A 19,966-nucleotide genomic window follows, 5' to 3' on the forward strand; every position below is an offset into this window, starting at 1 on the left:
CTCTCTAGATCTAAGTTGGGGGTCCCCTGAGACTGCTCTTGATTCAGCACAGGTGTCCCTGTAGAATTATGAGGCCCTTCACACTTGAGCTATGTCTTCACTGACAAACAAGCTGTGGTTTTACCATGGCAGCAGCAACCCTGCTGTCAAAGCATACTGGAGACAAGGCTCTGTAGTTTTACCATGAAGTAAACTAGGTGAAATCCATAACAGACAAAGGATATAGGGTTCAGCCTCCCTAGGTACTTTACAGTAAAAGCTAAGGGTGCCTTGTCTCCGCTTGGTTATCTCATTATAAAATCCTAAGGCATGTCAGTTCTCATTAAAACCAAGAAGCCTTTTTGTCCGTGAAGAAAAAGTTTGTGAGAGTTTTTCTTACTAGTAGATTCCTGCATCAGTCCTGCTGTTCTCTGACGGCTCAGAGCACTCCGCACTGTACAGACAGAGAAGGACATGGATCTCTCCTTCAGGGAGCTCTGTCTACATTAACTTATGCACCACAGTTCAGACATTTCCGACACAAGACGGGGGGGGGGAATCAACTTACCCATGGTGCAGCTTTGTGCTTCTCTCTAATGGATCGTTGTTGAAAGGGTTGACAAAAAGGAGGGCACCCTTACTATGAGATACTTAGCTCTGCCTTGCAAACCTAGAAAGGAACTGTACCATATGTTTAATAATGGATACTTCACTGAGAACAAAGACACGAACATAAACCACCCCCAGTTTTAAACCAGAGAGTTTATCCAAGTCTGTTTTGCCCACACAAAATGATACTCTGCATGTCTTTGGCCTTTTTAAAGTGCTCTCAGATAGATGGGTTCTTGCCTCTCTGTACAATGGCAACTAGTTAAGCGCTAAATTAAACTTTGGCTTCCATGGCCCAGCCCATCTTGAACTCCTCTCAGTGTGTTGACGGAGTTTGGCTTCAGGCAGAGAATAGCTGACTACATCTCTCAGTGGACTGTCTGCAATTGGCTCGGCCCCTCATGGGAGAAGAGATCTGAATATGAGGGACTAATCTCAGAACCAGGACTCCAGTCCCCACAATGCAACACCTCAAACTGCCACTAGACTGACAGGCCAATCCAAATCACATTTGTGATACTGCCATTAATAATAAAATCTAGCTCATATGTAGCACCTCTCATCAGCAGATCTCAAAGCCCTTTCAAAAGAGGTCAGTACCATTATCCCCATTCTACAGATGGGGAAACTGAGGCACAGAGAATTGAAGTGACTTGCTCAAGGTCACCCAGCAGGTCAGTGGCAGAGCGAGGAATAGAACCAGGTCTCTCAAGTCTCAATTCAGAGGTTTTAAACATTACCAGAATCCCATCTTATTCTCCAATACTGTATCCTGGAAGCTAACTCTCCACTGTACTGTGATCTTGTGAACAAAGTGCTGGTTAAATTTGCCATCAGTAAGACCCTACATAACTCCAGCCCTGGCTATGTATTTGTCTACAGCACCACTCACCCTCTCTGCTGTCAGCAATGCCAATCTAGAAACCCCCCATTCATCTACTTTTCCCCACAGACTCGTCCATGCATTCTTTTACTGCTCTCCCTAAGCCAGAGACACCCTCCCAGCTCCAATCCACTGAGCCACCCTTTCAGACCTCTCCTAAAGACTCAGTTTTTCTCCAATGCTCATGAGAGGGGACCCAATAAATCAGCAGTATATTTATTGGTTTATAAAGTCTTCAAATGTGCACACATCTAAACTGAGCCACCACATGATCCTGATACAGTAGCCTTTATGGAAATACTGCTACACTTCCTCATCCCCTCCTCTTTTCCTATATTTATAGGCTTGCTCATGTCTAGATGTATTGGCTTTAAGCTCTCTGGTTTTGTTTCCGCAAGGCATCTCGCACATCTTTGGGCACAGTTACAAAACTAAAACTTACAGTGATCTACAGAGGTACTGAAAAACAAGTCCACACAAAAGAAGACCTGCTTTGCCTATCTTAGGTGGCAAACAGCATCTGGAAGACTCTTCATAGCCCTGAAAAGCTAATCATTTTACTCACCAATAACTGGGCTTATGCCCAGAATTAGTTTTAAGGACCAGACAGGTTCTGTATTGACACTGCTGCAGTGACAAATAAAGACTGGAGCCCCAGGCACTTTTCCACCAACAATATCTAAGCAAAAGCAACTAGAGTATTTTCAGCTCCGGTCTCCCACACCCTGCTATCCACTCAGAGAGTTTCAAATCACACTAGCAAAGTGTAGCCATTCACAGAGCTACAACACTTCTTGGGGAAAAGGAAGGTGTAGTGCATGTACTGCACTAAAACACTCTTTAGTTACTCTGATTTATTGATTGGAGGATATGCCAGAAGACTACAACCCCAGCTCACAATAGCCCTTGTTCATAAAGTCTAGAGAGGGTAAAGAACATCCGACAGTCACATCCTCAGTCAGAAGATAACAGAGGGAAGGGCCACTTCCTTCCCTGGGATAAACCACCACAATCTACACTCTCACAAGTGACAACTCCCCACTTGCCACTTCTAGCACTTCCATTTTCAATTGCAGAGAGATTCTTCTTCACATCCTGTCCCAGATTTTTGTAAATAATTACTGTCCACTGTTAAACAGTTTCCATATCCCACACGAAGAGGTGGCTGCATTTGAGTGGTGGGTGAAGGGAACCCCATATACTTTGTGGAACATTTTGGGACTCCTTCAGGATAAAACATTAAGATTCCATTAAACATGGCAGATTTCACAATGCTGCATGCTATGCTGACGGCACCAGCTGTGCACATAGAACTGAAAGATGAGGGATTGAAACAACGAGCAGAGCTAGAGTAACTGAAGGACGTTGGTGGACATGCGACTCTCGTGGGAAGCTGCATCTCAATGGATCTGGAAGACGAGGAGGCAGCGATAAGAAAAGGATGATATAATTTTCTACTACATATCCCAACAGGCACTTCTCTCCCCTCACCTTCTGTTCTCCTTCCTCCCCACATCACTCCCCAATTTGGAAATGTGACTTACATACACTGCACTAACCTTCTCTCCCCTTTCTACTTTGAAAGGCGTGTATTTTCTGTACAGTCTGTCAAAAGAAGTTACGTTCTCTCATTCCTGTCTAGCAGAGTGCTTACTATCAAAATGTAAAATTAAAAAAGCAAAAAACTGTTTTCAAACAATTGTCCAAAAATAAATAAATTGAAAATCTCTTAGAAAAGACATATTATAGGTGTTATGATGATACTCACTCTCTAATATAGCCCACGAAAGCTTATGCTCAAATAAATTTGTTAGTCTCTAAGGTGCCACAAGTACTCCTGGTCTTTTTTCTCTAATATGGTAACACCCTGTTAAATACAAAGATATGATTACTGTATTCCTGTATGTCTCTTTAAACAAAAGAACAGTTGTAACTATTGTTTTGTTTCTGATATTTACACAGCAAAGATATGTAAACTCGTTAAAAACTTTCTAAATTTAAAAAAAGTTTAAAAGATAAAATATTGATGTTTAATTAAATCAAAGGATCCTACTTTTTGGAGGACAGCTTGACATGAACTTTACATAAATTTGCATTAGACTGCTTTATGCTCCTCCTTCAATATGCATTTCCTCCCACAACCCCCCACCCCAAACCCAGTTTACTCAGTATTCCCCGTTTGGTTTTAAAGGCTCAATCCAATAAAAGACAAAAAAAAATACACATATCCACCACTATGTACAAGATAACCAGAGTTTATATGGCAGGAATCTCCTCAGGAAACAAAAACCAACTCTGGACTTGCTGAAAAAGTGAAGCATTTAATCCCGAGGCAATCCCTGAACAAAAGAGTTGATTCTAGCACATACAGCCATTGCATTTACTCAAATACTTATAAAGAGTCTGACTAGCTACTATCTGAATTCCCCATACAACATTTCATCCACATTTAACAGTCCTAGACTGGGCACTAGATTCCAGGGATTTAAAATTCAGTCAGGAAAATAAATTAAGAAAGCAGAGTAAAATTAAAGAAATGAAAACAAAAAGCAATTCCCTCTTACAAGAAAGATCAGCTATTAAGCCATGCTTCCTTATCTTAGCTGGATAAACTAGATAAACACAGACCTTGGACGAGATGGAGGTAATCCTGCAGGGTGTGGACCACTGTCAATCCCATCCAACACATACTGCTCCCTCTTGATCAGAGCAGGTTCAGACACACTCAGCCCCGGTCTTCACTTGGGAAACGAGGTGAGTCCTTAACTCAAGTTAGCTAGTTCACAGGTCTGGGCAAACCCTAGGCTCCCCCACAAACTTTACTTTGACCTGCAAATTCGTATAAAAACTACAGACTGCCTGGTCTCCCCAAGGATTTTATCCCATGCTAGCTAAGAACACACGACTTTCCCCTAGTGAAAACAAAGCCTGAGTGTTTCTCAGGAAGTACTTAGTGCCTTGGAGGACTGAGCCCCAATCTTGACACTTTCCAGCAGACAGATCACTTCCCAGTCACTACCCCTCATAAGAACTGTGTGTGTTGAAGCTGTGTGAACAAGTGCAAGTGGCCCACTATATCTGCCCACTTGTTTTGAATTATAGAGGTAACTGTGATAGGAAATAAAGGTTGTAGCTCAGAAATTAGTGACCCTCAACTGTTTCATATATAAGAGGACTGTGAAAGGGTAGAACTACTTTTATACTCTCTCCAATGTAAGTGATTTTACGGATAATTTTCTTATTTTTTTATAAAGCATCATAATTTGATTGTCTGCAGCACATTTTGCAGTCATCTGCAGCACTGCCTCTGTATTCTTCTAGTGATGTTGCTTCCTGCCATTGGATCAGGCTGTACTGTCTAGTCCAGGGGAGGGCAAACTATGGCCCGCAGGCCAAATCCAGCCCGTCAGGGCTTCCCATCTTGCTCCCAGGATTGCCAGCCCTTCCTGCCCTGGCCCTGCGCCGCTCCCTGAAGTGGCCAGCATGTCCGGCAGTGGCTCCTGGGGGTGGGGCGGGGCAGGCAGCTCTGCCGCACGCTGCCATCACCTGTGGGTACCATCCCCGGAGCTCCCATTGGCGGCGGTTCCCCATTCCTGGCCAATGGGAGCTGTGGGGGGCGGTGCCTCCAGGCGAGGGCTGTGCACGGAGCCCTCTATCCCCCGCTCCCCAGGGGACGCAAGGACGTGGTGCCGGCCGTTTCCAGGAGCAGCGCGGGGCAAGGGCAGGCAAGGAGCCTGCCTTAGCCCCGCTCTGCTCCACTGCCACCCCGGAGTCGCTCAAGGTAAGTGGCATCAGGCTGGAGCCCGCACCCCAACCCCCCCCTGCAACCCAACCCCCTTCCCTGAGACCCCAACCCCCTCCCACACTCTGATCCCCTTCTGCACCCCAACCCCCTGCCCTGAGCCCCCTGCTGCACCCCAACCCCCTGCCCTGAGCCCCTTCCTGCACACCACACACCACACCCCCTCCCACACCCTGCACTCTCTCCCACATCCCAACCCCATGCCCCAGACCTACATTCATGGCCCTGCATACAATTTCCCCACCCAGACGTGGCCCTTGGGCCAAAACGTTTCCCCACCCCTGGTCTAGTCATTTGTACCACACTCCTCCTCATTCCTAACCACCTGTTTTGGTCATTCTTTCTTAAGTGTAATTTCAATTGTGACCACATTCACAAGCAGAAAAGCAGCTGCACCCATTGCAATTATTTTGTCTCATTAATATTATCCTAATGACTTTTTCAATTAACCCGGCTCCAATTGCCAAGTGGAAGGTGTGGGAGGGGAAGGTGAGTCACAAGAGGAACTTTGCAAGTGGTCCACCGTGTGTGAAAGTTTGAGAACCATTAAAATATAGCACACAATCATATAAGCCCTGTACAGTTTTAAGGCAGCATTTTAAGTAGTTAGGGCCCTTTCTGCTTCAGCAAGAGGATCTGTAGATGATAACTAGTATCATATGACTTCTCCCACCCCAGCCTTTACAACCTAAACACATTTACAGATCTTTCCATGGTTTAATTGCAATCAGAACTACAACACAGCATCATATAGTCTGTGTCTACATTAGAAGATATGCCCTGACTGTGACACATTGCCAGTGACTCCCAACTCCTCCCCCGTTCCCTTCAAGTGGTGTTAAAGACCCTGATGTGAACAAAAAGTCAGCTCAAGCTTTGCTATGATGGGCAACAAACTAGCAGTTAAAACCAGATCGTTTTCCTAGCATAGGTCACACCAACTGTGTGATCCATTAGTTCAGGCTGCTGCTAGCCAAATCAGAGCAATAAAGGCAGGTAAAAAACTCACCCCACCTCTCTAAACAAAGAGATCAATGGATGCAGAGATTCTGTCACTGAGAGAAGACCCTACTCCTGGCAGCATCCCTGGACCCAGCAATGCAGCGGAAGGACCAGCAATAACTGTACTGCGTGACTCATGCACAGGGCTCCCCTTTTCCTGGGATCTTTTGGCTCTTGCTGCGTGGATTTATGTATTTAACTCTGGGTGGGTATATCACCACCTCTTAAAGGGAGAGAAGAGACTAGACTTTGACACCAGCTGATTTTGCTTGCTCCTTCGCATGGTTATTATGAACTTTACTACACAGAAGACCTCCATTAATACTGCAGCAACTGGGTTTCCCTACTTCAAAGTATCCTACTGAATTTCCAATTCACAATACTGAGCCTTCTGGGAGAAAAAAATGTCACATGGAAGCACATGGAAAAAACAAACAGCGTTGTTCAGGTGTGCATTGGACTTGCTGTGGGACTACCTCCAACCCAGGAATTAGCTCATTTACCATAAACTTGAATGACTCAGATACACAATAAATTAAACCTAGCAACTCAGAAAACATCACAATTAGCAATAATAATGAGTTCTAACCTACTCATGATTATTAAAACATTTATAAAAAGATACCTATTACTGTAGTATCTGGATGCATTAAATACTTAGAAATATAATTAATTACAGTGAGTAACAGGAAAGGTGAACTGCACAATTCATTTTATGCTCATGCACAACAATCTTTTCCGTCAACAACATTAAAGCACTGTGGGGGCGGGGAAGGGGAGAGACCTTAGAATTTTACTGCATTCAAGGCCTTCTATGGGATTAGAATACAAAGAGTGTACTTCACGGCAGAAGCAAGTTTTCATCTTTCATGGCTTTGGGGAAATTAAGATGTTTCAGCTTTGTTTTGAAGATATTGCTTGGGCTCACTTATGTATTATTTAGAGATTAATACAAACCACATTCTCCTTAATGGAAATGCCAAGCTGTGTGGGAGAGCTGTACACAATCTAGAATGCAGACCCAGAATGCTGAGAGTTTAACCAGTGTTGTTGAGGAGCCTACGTGTCTCCTGGTCTTCAGCAAATGTGCGATCGTCTACAGAAATGCACGTAGCATGCAGGACGGTGGTATGTGCGGAACAAGTCTACCACCAAAGAGCCGCCCGTTTCATTTAAAGTCACCACTTCCTGCAGCCATACTGATCCCCGAAGCTCATACTTCATAGGCTAGGCTGTGCCTAACACTTACGCCGTGCTGCTCTATCTTCAAAGCACCATAGAAACAAGTCAGGTTCTCCCCGTGCCAGAAAGAGATTCCTTACTGTCCCGCCCTCAAACTTTAATTTTTTTATCCTAGACCAGAAATCTTGGGAGTCTTCCCTGACCCGAAACTTTCTTATTTCTTGCAGTATTTTCCCTGGTCTACTCATGTTTTCCTCCTTCAGAAATAATGCTAGAATCCATCTTTACCTCACTCCTGCTGAAATCCTGATCCATGCCTTAATTGGTAATAGTCTAGACTGTATACCATGCCTGCTTCTGGCCTTTCTTAATTCCTACGCTAATGTCCAGAAGGCACCAGATGACTACTCTCTTGTACAGGAAGTGGGACTCTTTGCCACCTTCCCTGGCTACCAAGCCACCTCTAAATCCAATTTTTTTTTTAAGTTTTCATCCTGGTTTTCATAACATACCAAGTACCTGCTCCACTGTCTCTGACCTTAGACAGTCAGTCTCCAAGCTCCCTGACTTAGACTCTCATCTCCCCCAAGCCCATCATACTAGTATCTCAGACAAATTAAGTATGGTGGCCATTTTTGGTTACCAAAACAAACTAGACTTCATACAAGTTGAACCACAAGAGAGGATATACACCAAGATATTTAATGTTAACCACAGGTTTCAGAGTAACAGCCGTGTTAGTCTGTATTCGCAAAAAGAAAAGGAGGACTTGTGGCACCTTAGAGACTAACCAATTTATTTGAGCATAAGCTTTCGTGAGCTACAGCTCACTTCATCGGATGCATACTGTGGAAAGTGTAGAAGATCTTTTTATATACACACAAAGCATGAAAAAATACCTCCTCCCACCCCACTCTCCTGCTGGTAATAGCTTATCTAAAGTGATCACTCTCCTTACAATGTGTGTGATAATCAAGTTGGGCCATTTCCAGCACAAATCCAGGTTTTCTCACCGGCCCCACCTCCCCCCCCCCGCCAAACTCACTCTCCTGCTGAGTTAACCACATAACTCAAAGTCCCATAAAGCTCAGGTAAAGCCAGCAGTTAACGTTTTTCCAGTGTCAAGCTACTATAAAGTAAATTTTCAAAGTTCTTTTTTTTTTTTTTAAATAAGCACTGAAAGAACCAATGTTAGCTATTTTTAAGTTTATTCTTCCTCCTTTTATTCCACTACAGGGGAAAACAACTTCCTATCCCCTGACTCTTCTGCTGAGTTCTGTCCCCATAGGTGTTGCTGAGATGGAGGAAGCTCTCTAAGGCAGCTCAGCAATTTTCAAGCATTAAACAAGAGAATTCTCAGAACTGAAGATTGCAACTGCCAGGAAAATTCAGAGCATAAATGTTGAGATGTGCTTTGAAAGTAACTTTTTAAATTGATAAAATATGTAGTTAGAAAGTCAGAATTGGTATAAGACTCTAAATATCAGGGAAAAAACTAAACCCTGAAAGTCAGAAACTCTAGTAAGCACAAGGCATAGCTCCTCTCCCACGCAATGTTAGAACATTTTATTACTATATTAGACTAATACTTGATCTTTCTAGGGGTACAGGTAGGGAAAATAATGCCTAACATACTTAACTAATGGCATTTACTAATTAATGTACATCTTTTTGTGATAATGGCTTCCTCAGTGACTTATCAGTTTCCGAGTGACGCTCCAACTTCCGTCTATTTATTGGGGTGTTTTCAAAATAATCATAGAATATCAGGGTTGGAAGGGACCTCAGGAGGTCATCTAGTCCATCCCCCTGCTCAAAGCAGCACCAATCCCCAATATTTGCCCCAGATCCATAAATGGGCCCCTCAAGGATTGAACTCACAACCCTTGGCAGCTGTGCCCCAGGAGTCCCCATGGTAGGGGTGCTTCTATCACAGAAAGCTCCCCCTTGACCAAAGTTTTAGGCATCTACATGAAGCTCGGGGTGTGGAGGGGGGCTTGCTTTACAAAATGCTCCCCTAGCCAGAGATTGGGGAGTGCCAACTGTGGGATTCTGATACAGAGTGCTCCCCTAGCTGAGGATTTAGAGGTCTGGATACTAGGATTTCCTTGAAGAGGGGAACTCCTGTCACTGAGGTCTCCCCTTTGCCTGAAGTCTGCATGCCGAAAGCACCTCCAGGTTGGGAGATGTGACTGTAACAATTCAGTTCAATTTTATTAGACCACATATGACATTGTCTTTTGCAAATACAAAAAAACCATATACAAACTAAAAAGGTGACATCCATGTCATACTATTAAAATATCAATCAGAACGCAATAAAAACTCTCTTCTTCAGCACAATGCTAAAAGGGCAAAAAACTGCCACCTATTTAATTACTAACAGGGACTAAAATACTAAAAACATTACCTTCTGAGAGGGTGATAAAGATTCTTTTTCATACAGAAGAAGAGGTAAAACCCAGCATACTCTCAAAAGTCAGAAAACTCTATAATCCAGAAGATAATGAGGTAGATCAGCAGTTCTCAAACTGTAGGTTGCGACCAACGTTCCCTCTAATTTTTGACACGCCTCGTGTGCAAAAAATTTCTTCTGTGCAAACTGTTGTGCTTCTGTGCAAATTTTTGTGTGCAGTGTTTCACCGTGTGCGCAGGGTTTAGGATCTGTGTGCACACGCACACGCGCACCGCTTAGAGGGAACAGTGGTTGCAACCCTGTTTTAATGGGGTCACCAGGGCTGGCATTAGACTTGCTGGGGACCAGGGCTTCACCCCTGTGTCACGGGGCTCAGGTTACAAGCCCACCGCCTGGGCTGAAGCCCTTGGGCTTCGGCTTTGCTCCCCACACACACCCGGGGAGCTTTGGCTTTGACTCTCACACACACACACACCTGTCCAGGGCGGCACGGGCAGGATCAGGCTTCAGTGCCCGCTCCTGGAGTCACATTAGTAATTTTTGTTGTCGCGGTGCAATGAAGTTTCAGAACCCCAAGATAGAGCTTCCAATTCTCCAGGTTTACGTGGGAAAAAATGGTAGGTTTCAGAGTAACAGCCGTGTTAGTCTGTATTCGCAAAAAGAAAAGGAGGACTTGTGGCACCTTAGAGACTAACCAATTTATTTGAGCACAAGCTTTCGTGAGCTACAGCTCAAATAAATTGGTTAGTCTCTAAGGTGCCACAAGTCCTCCTTTTCTTTATGGGAAAAAATGTAGATGTGAAGGATCTTTTCCATATCTGCCTTTAAGGACACCAGTTTCCCTGGTTTGAAAACTTAACTGAGTACCTGCCTTCCCTAAATGAGATTTTGACCAACTCATTCAAATTCGGTTAAAAAACAAGGGCCATTTTCAAAGCAGAAAACCAAAAGGCAAATTGGGAATCACGAATCACAGCTAGATCTTTTTGACAGGTATATCCCAAAGGCCTCCCCTTTGTCCCAGCTCCTGGGGTCCCCACATTTATTGCGAGCGCACCCCATGCCACAGGCCGCCCCGGGAGTCAGGACTCGGCCAGATGCTCTAAGCCCTGGGAAGAAGAGGCAGGGGCAGGCGGCTGCCACACGGCGCTGCCCCTGACACGCGGCTTGGGAGCCCATGAGCTCTGTGGGGTCCTGTGCAGAGCACGTCCCTTCCCTGAAGTTTGGGGTCTGTGCTGGGACCCCCTGGGTTCAGGACCTCCCTGGGCTGGGAGCCCGGCGGCGTGGGGGGGGCTGCTGCCCCCCCCCCAGCACTGCCCCTTACCCAGGCTGGGGACTCGATGCTGCGACCCCCCGGGGTCGGGACCCCTGTGTGCGGGGAGCCCCGAGGGAGGCGCGGCCAGGGGCCCCCGCCAACCCCGCCGCGGGCCCTTCCCGGGAGCCGCACTCACCTGGCCGCTCCGCCGGCAGGCCCGGCCCCGCGAGGAGCAGGAGGACGAGGCAGCTCCCCGCGGCCCGGGCCCAAGCCGTGCCCGTCCCCATCCCCGGCTCCAGCTCGGGCGGCTGCGGGCCTGAGGCAGCGGCCGCTCTGCGTCCTCTGGAGCCTGCGCGCCGCGGCCTCCTGCCGCCGGCCGGGGGTGGAGCCGGGGCGGGGACACCCCGGGGCCGGGGGCCGGGCCGCTGGGGGCGGGAACCGGGGGGCTGCCGCCACCCCCCCCGGCTTGAAGTGGCTCCCCTCACACAGGGTTCGCAGTTTGGTTCAGTGGCTCTCAGCACCCCCACTACACACATGGTTCCCGCCCCCCTGCCCGGGGCAGCGACCGGCGGGGGGCCAGGCACAAGGAGCTGGGGTGGGGACACCCCAGGGGCAGGGATCCAGGGGTGCGGGAGGCACCAGGAGCTGGGGGAGGGCCCATCCTGGGGGCAGGGTGGATGACACTTGGTAATTTCGGAAACAAATTCACACATAAGTGTTGCACGTTTACCTGTGTGTCTGTTGAAATTCAGACAGGTGAACTCCAGATAAGAGAAAATCAAAGAAAACTAAACTAGCTCTCGAAGTGTCAGGAACTGTTACCCAAAATTAAATCGAGGTCCTTGCTCACCTCTGCAAAACAATGCCTACAACAAATGGTTTGCTCGACACAGGTAGAAGAACGGATGAATGAGTCTTCCTATGCTTCAGACTTTGGTATTGTAACAAAACAAAAATCAAGGGATATGAGAAAAGCATTGAAGATGAAGACTTTGGGGGAAATTCGTAAATATGAAACTAGGACATGTTTAATTTCTGGGTTCTGGGATTTAAATACAGGTTGTCTGATGCCCTCAAAAGGGTGGGAGTCAGAAGCTGGAAATGTCTCAGGGAAGTGACGTTATGAAGGAAATATGTATGTTAATAAAAGTGCAGTGTGCATGTTGGACATATCATTCCCCCCCACCCCACAGGAAACCATAGCCGGTGATAATATGAAACTAAACCACACGGCATAGTGACTCCTCTACACAGGCAGGTTTTACCATGCCATAAAACAGGAGCTGTACCTTGCACTATAACCTAGTATGTTTGCTAGCTTTCCTGGACCTTATGTAAGATCCTAACAGCTTAATGTTAAACATTTCTTCTTGGTTATGTTTTCTCCCAAAGTGGCTACTATAATTGATTTATTCGGGGGATATTATCTGACACCTTTGAGAGAAAACAATACCCCCAGTCTGCTTTACTATAGTGGGTAACATCCTGGTTATTGGTCGTAGAGCAAGGGACTCCAGCCTTAAAACCTAAGTGATGGCCCAGGAGACCTGAGGGTCCAGTGAGGGCACAAGGATGAAAGCATTATCAGATAACTGGATCCTTCACATCCCGCAACTGTGATTTTATAAATACTTTAAAGAAAACCTAAGGAAAAAAGACATTGGTATTTCAAATCCCCGTTACTGGGTAAAGTGGGGCACTCTCCTGTATGTTCTTAAAAATATTTTTTTAAATGAAATGTTAGGTCTTTGGTTTTCTTGGAAGGCCAGAAATCAATTAAATCCCTCGCAGAAGCTGTTGCTGGGAAACACCATCAAGGCATGAAGAACACCTATGACAGAAGATCAGACAGCAGCATATAGTCACTAACATTGGCCCTGATGCTGCAGTCATTAATGTGTAATTTAATTGATAAAATAACACAGGGTGGGGGGGGCTAAGGCTTGCCTCTGCACATTCATTAATGAGAAGGATCCTGGCTTTTATTAGATAAACAGTTCTCCATGAGGCAGCCTAGGGAAACTTAGGCGCAAGTATGTTTTAAAACCAGTATGACCTCTCATCATCCTCAAAAAGTGGTGATCCATCAGCTAGGTTCAGCTGAGGGATTGAAGTAGGGAGAGGTAGGGCAGGGAGGAAATTAGGGTCCTCTCTACTTTGACACCTCTTGTAAGAAAGCTGTAGAAATAGTAAGAAAAGTAAGTAAGTTCCCATGATTATAGCTAAGCATTAAAGCTATTTTATTTTCTGATGAACAGATGGTTCAATGGGAAGCATGCTTCTTCTGGAGTCACTATCTCAACATGGTAGCAGGGGTGCTGTAAGGTGGTGGTAGTATTTATTTATCAACGGTTGCAGTGAAGGATTTGCCTTCACTGGAAATCTTTCCATCACTATTGGTTGTTTGTATAAAAAATATTCATGAGTTCAACCACAACTACTGGACTTGAAGCAAGAATTAATTCGGGGAAGTCCTATAGCTAATGTTATGTAGGGAGTCAGACTTGTCAGGGGTTCTTGCAACAAATTTTTTGGTGGCCTCAGAGTGCGGCCACCAACTCTTGCGGGTGGCCACGCTGACACTTTTTCCTACAATTATTTATTTTACCTAAAGTTAATAAAATAATATGCACACATATATACATCCAAATCATTGTAATTTATTAATGTAAGCGGTTTTTTTTGTGGGGTGGTGGTGGTGGCAGACAATAATAAAAATCACACTCAGTTCTTTACTGGACCTAACAGAATAGAAACACAAATCAGGTGCTTTGCACGTTCTTGTCTTTATTATTATTGTTTCTTTTGCTTTATGGTAAAAGAGGTGGTCTGTATAACAATTCTGAAGTAAATTTAAAAATGCTTTGACATAATAGAAGTTCATATAATAATGAAAAACACATCTGGGTGGCTTAGGTCTGGGGAGGGGACGGACGGCTGTGGCTGGCCCGGGGCTCCTCTGGGCAGGTGCGGGGGCTCAGGGCTTCGGCCAGCCCAGAGCTCCTCCGGACAAGCGGGGGGCGCAGGGGAAGCACTCCGGGTTTTGGCCAGCCTGGGGCTCCTCCAGGCAGGTGGGGGGTGGGGGTCCATGGGGCTACAGCCAGCCTGGTGCTCCTCCGGCCACAGGGGTGAGGTGCTCGGGGATTCTCTGGGCCGGGGGCTTGTGGCTCCAGGCGCAGGGGGTCTTGGGGCTCCAGCTGCTGGGAGGGGAGCATGGGCAGAAGGGGTGGAGTGGGGGTAGCCTCCCCAAAGGGGGGCTCCACCTGCTGCCCATGCCCCCACTGCTCACCTCCTCACCCCCCGCCCACCTCCTGTGTCCCTCCTCACTCCACCCCACTCCCCTGCCAAAGACACCCCCCGCCCGCCTCGTCTCTCCCCTGCTTGCAGCCAGACCCCCCCGTGCCCATCTCATCACCCTGCTGCTGGCTCGCTGCTTGCCTCCTCACCCCATCAGCCTCCCTGCTGCTCGCCTCCTCACTCCCCCACTCACAGCCAGCCCACCTGCCCACCTCCTCACCCTGCTGCTGGCTTGTCACTCACCTCTTCAGTCCCCCGCCAGACCCCCCCGCCTGCTGCTCACCTCGCCACTCGCCTTCTCACCCCCTTCCTCACCGCCTCACCTTGCTCCTTAAGCGTTGTGTGTCCCTCCTGTGTCTTCAGAGAGGCCGCACATGCAGGAACAACAGGGACGAAGGGGACGGGATGAGGGAAACCCCTGGTGTCCGCATTTGAGAAACAGTGCACTAGCTGATCACAATGGTCTTCTGGCCTTAACATCTATGACTCTGTACTTGAGTATCTTGGGTACCAGCCTAGAAGAGATACCAAGGACCCGCTGAAAGCCCCAAGTCACAGCAGGACTCAGGCTCTGAACACCCCAGCTGGGCCCTAGGATCAGGATCCTGGGTGAATGCTACTGACCCAAGTCAAGCTGCTTTGCTTTGTGTGTGGATGGAAGGAGCTTGGGGCTGAAACCTGGATCACTGTACAGTGTAGACGCATCCTAAGGCAACAACCACTCCACCCACCCAGAGCTTGTGGCCTTTCCCCGCCCCCTCCTCACCCATTGGTCGCCAGGGCCGGGGGAGGAACCAATCTTGTTACGGTGTGCAGTAGTACCCCTCCTCTCCGCCAGCCAACCCAGCTTGCTTCATGCCTGTCGCTGATTGGCCGGTAATGTGCGGATCTATTGGTGGAGTGGGCTATTCGTCTCGAGATCCCGCCTCCTCGGAAACACTCCGGACTCCCATTGGCCGGGAGGAGGTAGGTTGCGCTCTCGCCGGTGTGGCCTAGCCGGCGTGGTTTCTGGCGGTGTTTCCTAGCAGCGCAGGCCGGGTGGGGGTGCCGGGGAGGCGGGCAGGGCGGGCACGATGGTGCCGGGGGTCGGGTGGCCGGTGAGTTACGTGCTGCTGTGCGGGCAAGCAGCGCTGCTGCTGGGGAACCTGCTGCTGCTGCAGGGCGTGTCCCGGAGCCACCAGCACAACGCGACCGGGGCGGAGAGCGGGGACCCCGGGGAGGCCGAGCCCGAGCAGCCCGCGGGCAGCCCGGCCCCGGCCTGCGACTACGGGGACCCGCAGGCGCCGCTTGTGCTCTGCACCTACCTGTGAGCGGGGGCGGGCAGGGGCTGCTGGGGGAGTGATGGGGGGGCAAAGTGGGGGGCGGGAGGAGTAATGGGAGGCTGGGGGCGGAGGAGAAGGAGGAGAGGTTGGGGGGCAGAGGAAGAACAATGGGGGGTAAGGAGAGGGCTGGGGAATGATGTGGTGCTAAGGCAGGGAGCTGGGGCACAGCGGAAAGGGCAATGCGAGGAGCTGGTCTGGTGCTGAGAACAGGGTTATACTGGGCAAAGAGACTCCTGCATAGTGGTCAGCAGAAGGGGGCATTCAGAAAGGGATGACAAGTGACCGACTGGGATAGATGGGGTGATAACAGGAAATGGGGCACCTACAAGAACGGGTGACAGGGCTAGGTGAAGGGGAAGATAGGGGACCTCAACGTGATGTTTTCTCTTATAAATTACCTTATTCTCCCTCTCCCCCCACTTTTAACTGTGTGAACCTGATGGGTTTTGATCATTTACAGGCCAGAGGAGTTCATTGAATGTGAGGATCCAGTAGACCATGTTGGAAATATTACTGCACAGCGAGAATTGGGTTACGGATGTGTTAAGGTGGGGTGAAAAAAGATGATTTTGTAACTTCTCAGAGAGTATTCACACACTGGGGTGGTCTTGGATATCCATGGACCTTTAGCCTGAATGGAACTTCTCCTTAGAAGCAGCGGGTGGTTTGTAATAATTGCACACCGAAAGTGCTATGCCAGCATAAGGGAATAGAATACCTCCCCCAAGAGCTTTCTGCTGTAGCTCTGCAGCCAGTGGATTTGGGGATGTGCTTCTCCCTCACCCACAGAAGTTTATGGATTGTGGAAGTTCCCTCTCCTGGCAGAAGCAATATTCAGGACGTGAAAGGAAAAGGTTTCCAAGGCACTTGCTCCTCCTGATCATGGAACTCTTAGGGAAGACGTAAAGGTGCAAGGTCCGCTTTTCTATCCCAAAAGCAGTTTTGTGAGGGTGAAAACTACTCTTTTCTTTCTCATCCCTCCACGGTAATCTGCTGTGCTTCCTATGGGGAAAGCAACAGCATTGAAGCACTTGAGGTTTTTCAGTTAGCTGATGTACAAGGTGATATATTGTGGACTACTGGCCACTACGGCACAGTTAAATCTTTGTCCACTGACAGAGAATTCACAGCGATATGAGTGTGCGGGGAGAAGCATAGAGTGTATGTTAATGAAACTTGCAGATCATACTAAACTCGGAGGAGTTATAAACAGCAGGGAGGACAAAAATAACGTAGTGACTGAACAAGACTGCAGGCATTTACTGAACCAACAATAAGTATTAGACACTTAGTACTGAGGGCCCTCTCCCCTTTTACTTTGTGATAATAAAATATCCTTTTAACTGGCCTTTTTCTCCCTCCCTCAGGTAAATAATTTCTCAATTGTGTGTGTGATTTGTTTCCCCTCTGACAGTTTGGTGGCCAAGCCTATAGCGACGTAGACCACACTCCAGTGCAGTGCAAAGCACTAGATGGTATTGAGTGTGCAGATCCTCGGACTTTCCTACGAGGGAATAAACCATGTATAAAGTAAGGTTTATTTCCTTCAGAAATGTATTACATTTTGGAAGATAGGGTTGGTAGCTAAGACATCATTGTAATTTGCTGCTTCAACTATTGGCTGGGTTGTTGTAACTTTGTATGTATTTTTATCCTTCCTTTGTTTAATGGATTTTCTGCCTGCCTCAAGATACCGTGGGAACTCCTTTGTGTTTTATTAGATTGCATTGTTCATTGGCCCATAGTTTCATAAGAGTTATAATATGTAAGTTCCCCAAAGTCCATTAGAGGGAGCTATACTGTAAAAATTGAGGCAGTTGACACAGCAAAGGCTCAAGTTTATGAAAGGGTGTCTTTTCTCCTTTCCTCAAATGAAACTGTATTTGAAGTTTTAATTTATTCATTCTTCATTTATTGTAGGTACACTGGCCACTACTTTATAACCACTTTACTCTACTCCTTCTTCCTGGGTTGTTTTGGAGTGGATCGATTCTGCCTGGGCCATACAGGGACAGCAGTGGGAAAACTACTAACTCTTGGAGGACTTGGTATCTGGTGGTTTGTTGACCTTATTCTACTTATTACTGGAGGGTTGATGCCTAGTGATGGCAGCAACTGGTGCACGACTTACTGAACAAAAAAATACTATTTGAGAATTGACAGCGGGAGAAGTTAATGTGGCATCTGTCCCTATATGACTGGTTACAATTGTTCTGCAGATTCAGAACAGCCTGTTTTTCTGCATTTTTTTATTTTGTATAAATACATTCTGGATTTGCAAAGTGAATGCAGTTGCAGAACAATGCTATGCCTAACTTCTTTGTACATCCCTCAAATTTCATTTACAAAGAAAACTACTCACTGTATATTCTTCCTATTCATGGGGCAATTTTTTCTCCAGAATAACAGATTTGACACTGCAGTTAAGTATTGTACCTTTCCTTTGGATGTTCACTTTCATGCTAATGTTTCAAGATAGCATGTGCTAAAGTGCTCTTTTTAGCCTCTCCACTATAAAGTGTAGCTATTCCCATTACAGTAGATTTCAGAGGTTCATTGAATTATAGAAGTACACATGATGAAATTTTCCTTAATGACAAACATCAGTGTGCTGTGGAAGTGATCATTTACTTAACTCAGTGATGCGCGTAAATGGGAGAAGCTTTGAGCAGCACAACTTTGTAACTTTTTGAACATTGGTTCCTAGGTCTTATACACTGCATTGTACAAGAATACTTTAGAGCCCTGAACCTTCTCGCCTTCGTAAAAGGCGCAGCATCTACAAGCACAGAAAGTCAAGCAAATGTCTTAAAATAAAAAGTGTGTAGAAAAACAGGTGCTGCTGCACTCTCTTAGTTGTTGTAGTGGGTGTCAGTCTGTTCAGCCTTCTCTGCAAAGCTCCACTCACCATAGTTTAAGTTTCATTAGCTGTAGGGTAAAAATAGCTAAGGAGACTTTGTGTGTGGGTAGTTGGACTGAAATTAACTATTAAAGCTACTGGAATTAAAGGGAGGAAGTGAGGTCATTGGTATATGTGAATGAATTTGCTGTGCTTTTGACTTGTGCTAAACAAGGTGAAGGAAAGGTAGAACAACTGTAAAGTAAGTTATAGAAATCTACGGCACAAATACAAGCACTGATTTGTAAATTTTGGCTAGGGTCAGATTCACCAACCGCACTGGTAACAGGAACTTTTGGCATTGATTTCTAGGGGAAGCTGCAGCAGGTTTTCTAGGCAAGTGTGTGTTCTGAAGACAGCTGTAGAATTCCACTCATTTTCCAGGATTGGAGGGGAAGGGGAGGAATATACTAGGGCCAAAAAGAAAAGAAGTACTTGTGGCACCTTAGAGACTAACAAATTTTTTTGAGCATAAGCTTTCGTGAGCTACAGCTCACTTATCTGATGAAGTGAGCTTTAACTGACGAAAGCTTTATGCTCAAAAAAATTGGTTAGTCTCTAAGGTGCCATAAGTACTCCTTTTCTTTTTGCAAATACAGACTAACACGGCTGCTACTCTGAATACTAGGGACAGTATAGCTAAGGGCCAAGTCCAGGTTTCTCTTCAGGATATTTGTAAGATATGTTCTTTTCCACTTGCACTATCTTCCCGGGTGTAGCTCTGTTCTAAAAAGGCAGTATCTCTAGCAACTTGTATGCTTAGTTAAAAACATGTTAAAGGTTCACAGCAGTGTAATACACAAATATACCACAAGTGTAATTTTGAGGAGGAATGGGGAGGAGGGTACAACTGGTGGAGGAGTAACGGTAAGGCAGGGGTGGTAGAAGGAGGACCACAGCAGAAACTAAGAACACAAAAACAAGCGAGGGAGACATGAGGTAGCATTAAAGAGTGCATGTAAATGGAATCTGGGCATTTTAGTAGTACAGGAACCACTGGTCCAGTCTCTGAAAAGCATTCCCACATCTGTGATTTTACGATAGTCCACCATTATGAACTCACACAGAGTAGCTGATATTTTCAAACGTCCATTCACACCTTTGGAGTCAAACATTTTTCCCTCATACTTTATCAAGGGAGCGTGGTCACAGTTTCCAAGAGTGACAGGAACTCGAGGCTGCCTCTGGTTTTGGTGGAGAGTGAAGGGGCCTGACTGCCAGGGAGCATGTGCCCAGCACTTTCTGAAAATCAGGCTGTTCAAGCGCTCTGTCTGAGCACCCAAAAAATTAAAGCACCTAAAAATTTCTGCTCAGTCTTAA

At 46.6% G+C, this 19,966-nt stretch overlaps 2 protein-coding genes across 3 annotated transcripts in view; one reads left to right on the plus strand and one right to left on the minus strand.

The window, feature by feature from the left end:
• ADAM9 (ADAM metallopeptidase domain 9) overlaps window positions 1–14,917 on the minus strand; it is a 53,796-nt gene extending 38,879 nt beyond the window's left edge. The window contains exon 1 of one of the 2 annotated variants that reach the window (XM_074940264.1): window positions 14,749–14,917. In XM_074940264.1, coding sequence (XP_074796365.1) covers window positions 14,749–14,905 — 157 coding nt within the window. In that variant the 5' untranslated portion in view covers window positions 14,906–14,917. Of the gene's footprint in view, window positions 1–11,324; window positions 11,483–14,748 lie in introns of those variants that run through there. The other variant, XM_074940265.1, reaches the window with a different exon arrangement.
• Window positions 14,918–15,458: 541 nt separating this feature from the next.
• Window positions 15,459–19,048, plus strand: TM2D2 (TM2 domain containing 2). Its single transcript, XM_074939932.1, has 4 exons — window positions 15,459–15,731; window positions 16,208–16,295; window positions 17,162–17,277; window positions 17,668–19,048. Exons 1-4 carry the CDS (start codon window positions 15,499–15,501, stop codon window positions 17,879–17,881), a joined length of 651 nt encoding a protein of 216 aa, XP_074796033.1. The 5' UTR covers window positions 15,459–15,498; the 3' UTR covers window positions 17,882–19,048.
• Window positions 19,049–19,966: the final 918 nt, after the last annotated feature.

Source organism: Natator depressus, chromosome 26, assembly GCF_965152275.1.
Source record: "Natator depressus isolate rNatDep1 chromosome 26, rNatDep2.hap1, whole genome shotgun sequence".
Classification (NCBI taxonomy): domain Eukaryota; kingdom Metazoa; phylum Chordata; order Testudines; family Cheloniidae; genus Natator; species Natator depressus.

Excerpts from the sequence above, each read along its gene's own strand:
- TM2D2 (XM_074939932.1), top strand. The coding sequence starts at position 15,499 with ATGGTGCCGGGGGTCGGGTGGCCGGTGAGTTACGTGCTGCTGTGCGGG. Across the intron at positions 15,732-16,207 it reads CTTGTGCTCTGCACCTACCT|GCCAGAGGAGTTCATTGAAT; the intron begins GTGAGCGGGGGC and ends GATCATTTACAG. Across the intron at positions 16,296-17,161 it reads TGGGTTACGGATGTGTTAAG|TTTGGTGGCCAAGCCTATAG; the intron begins GTGGGGTGAAAA and ends CCCCTCTGACAG.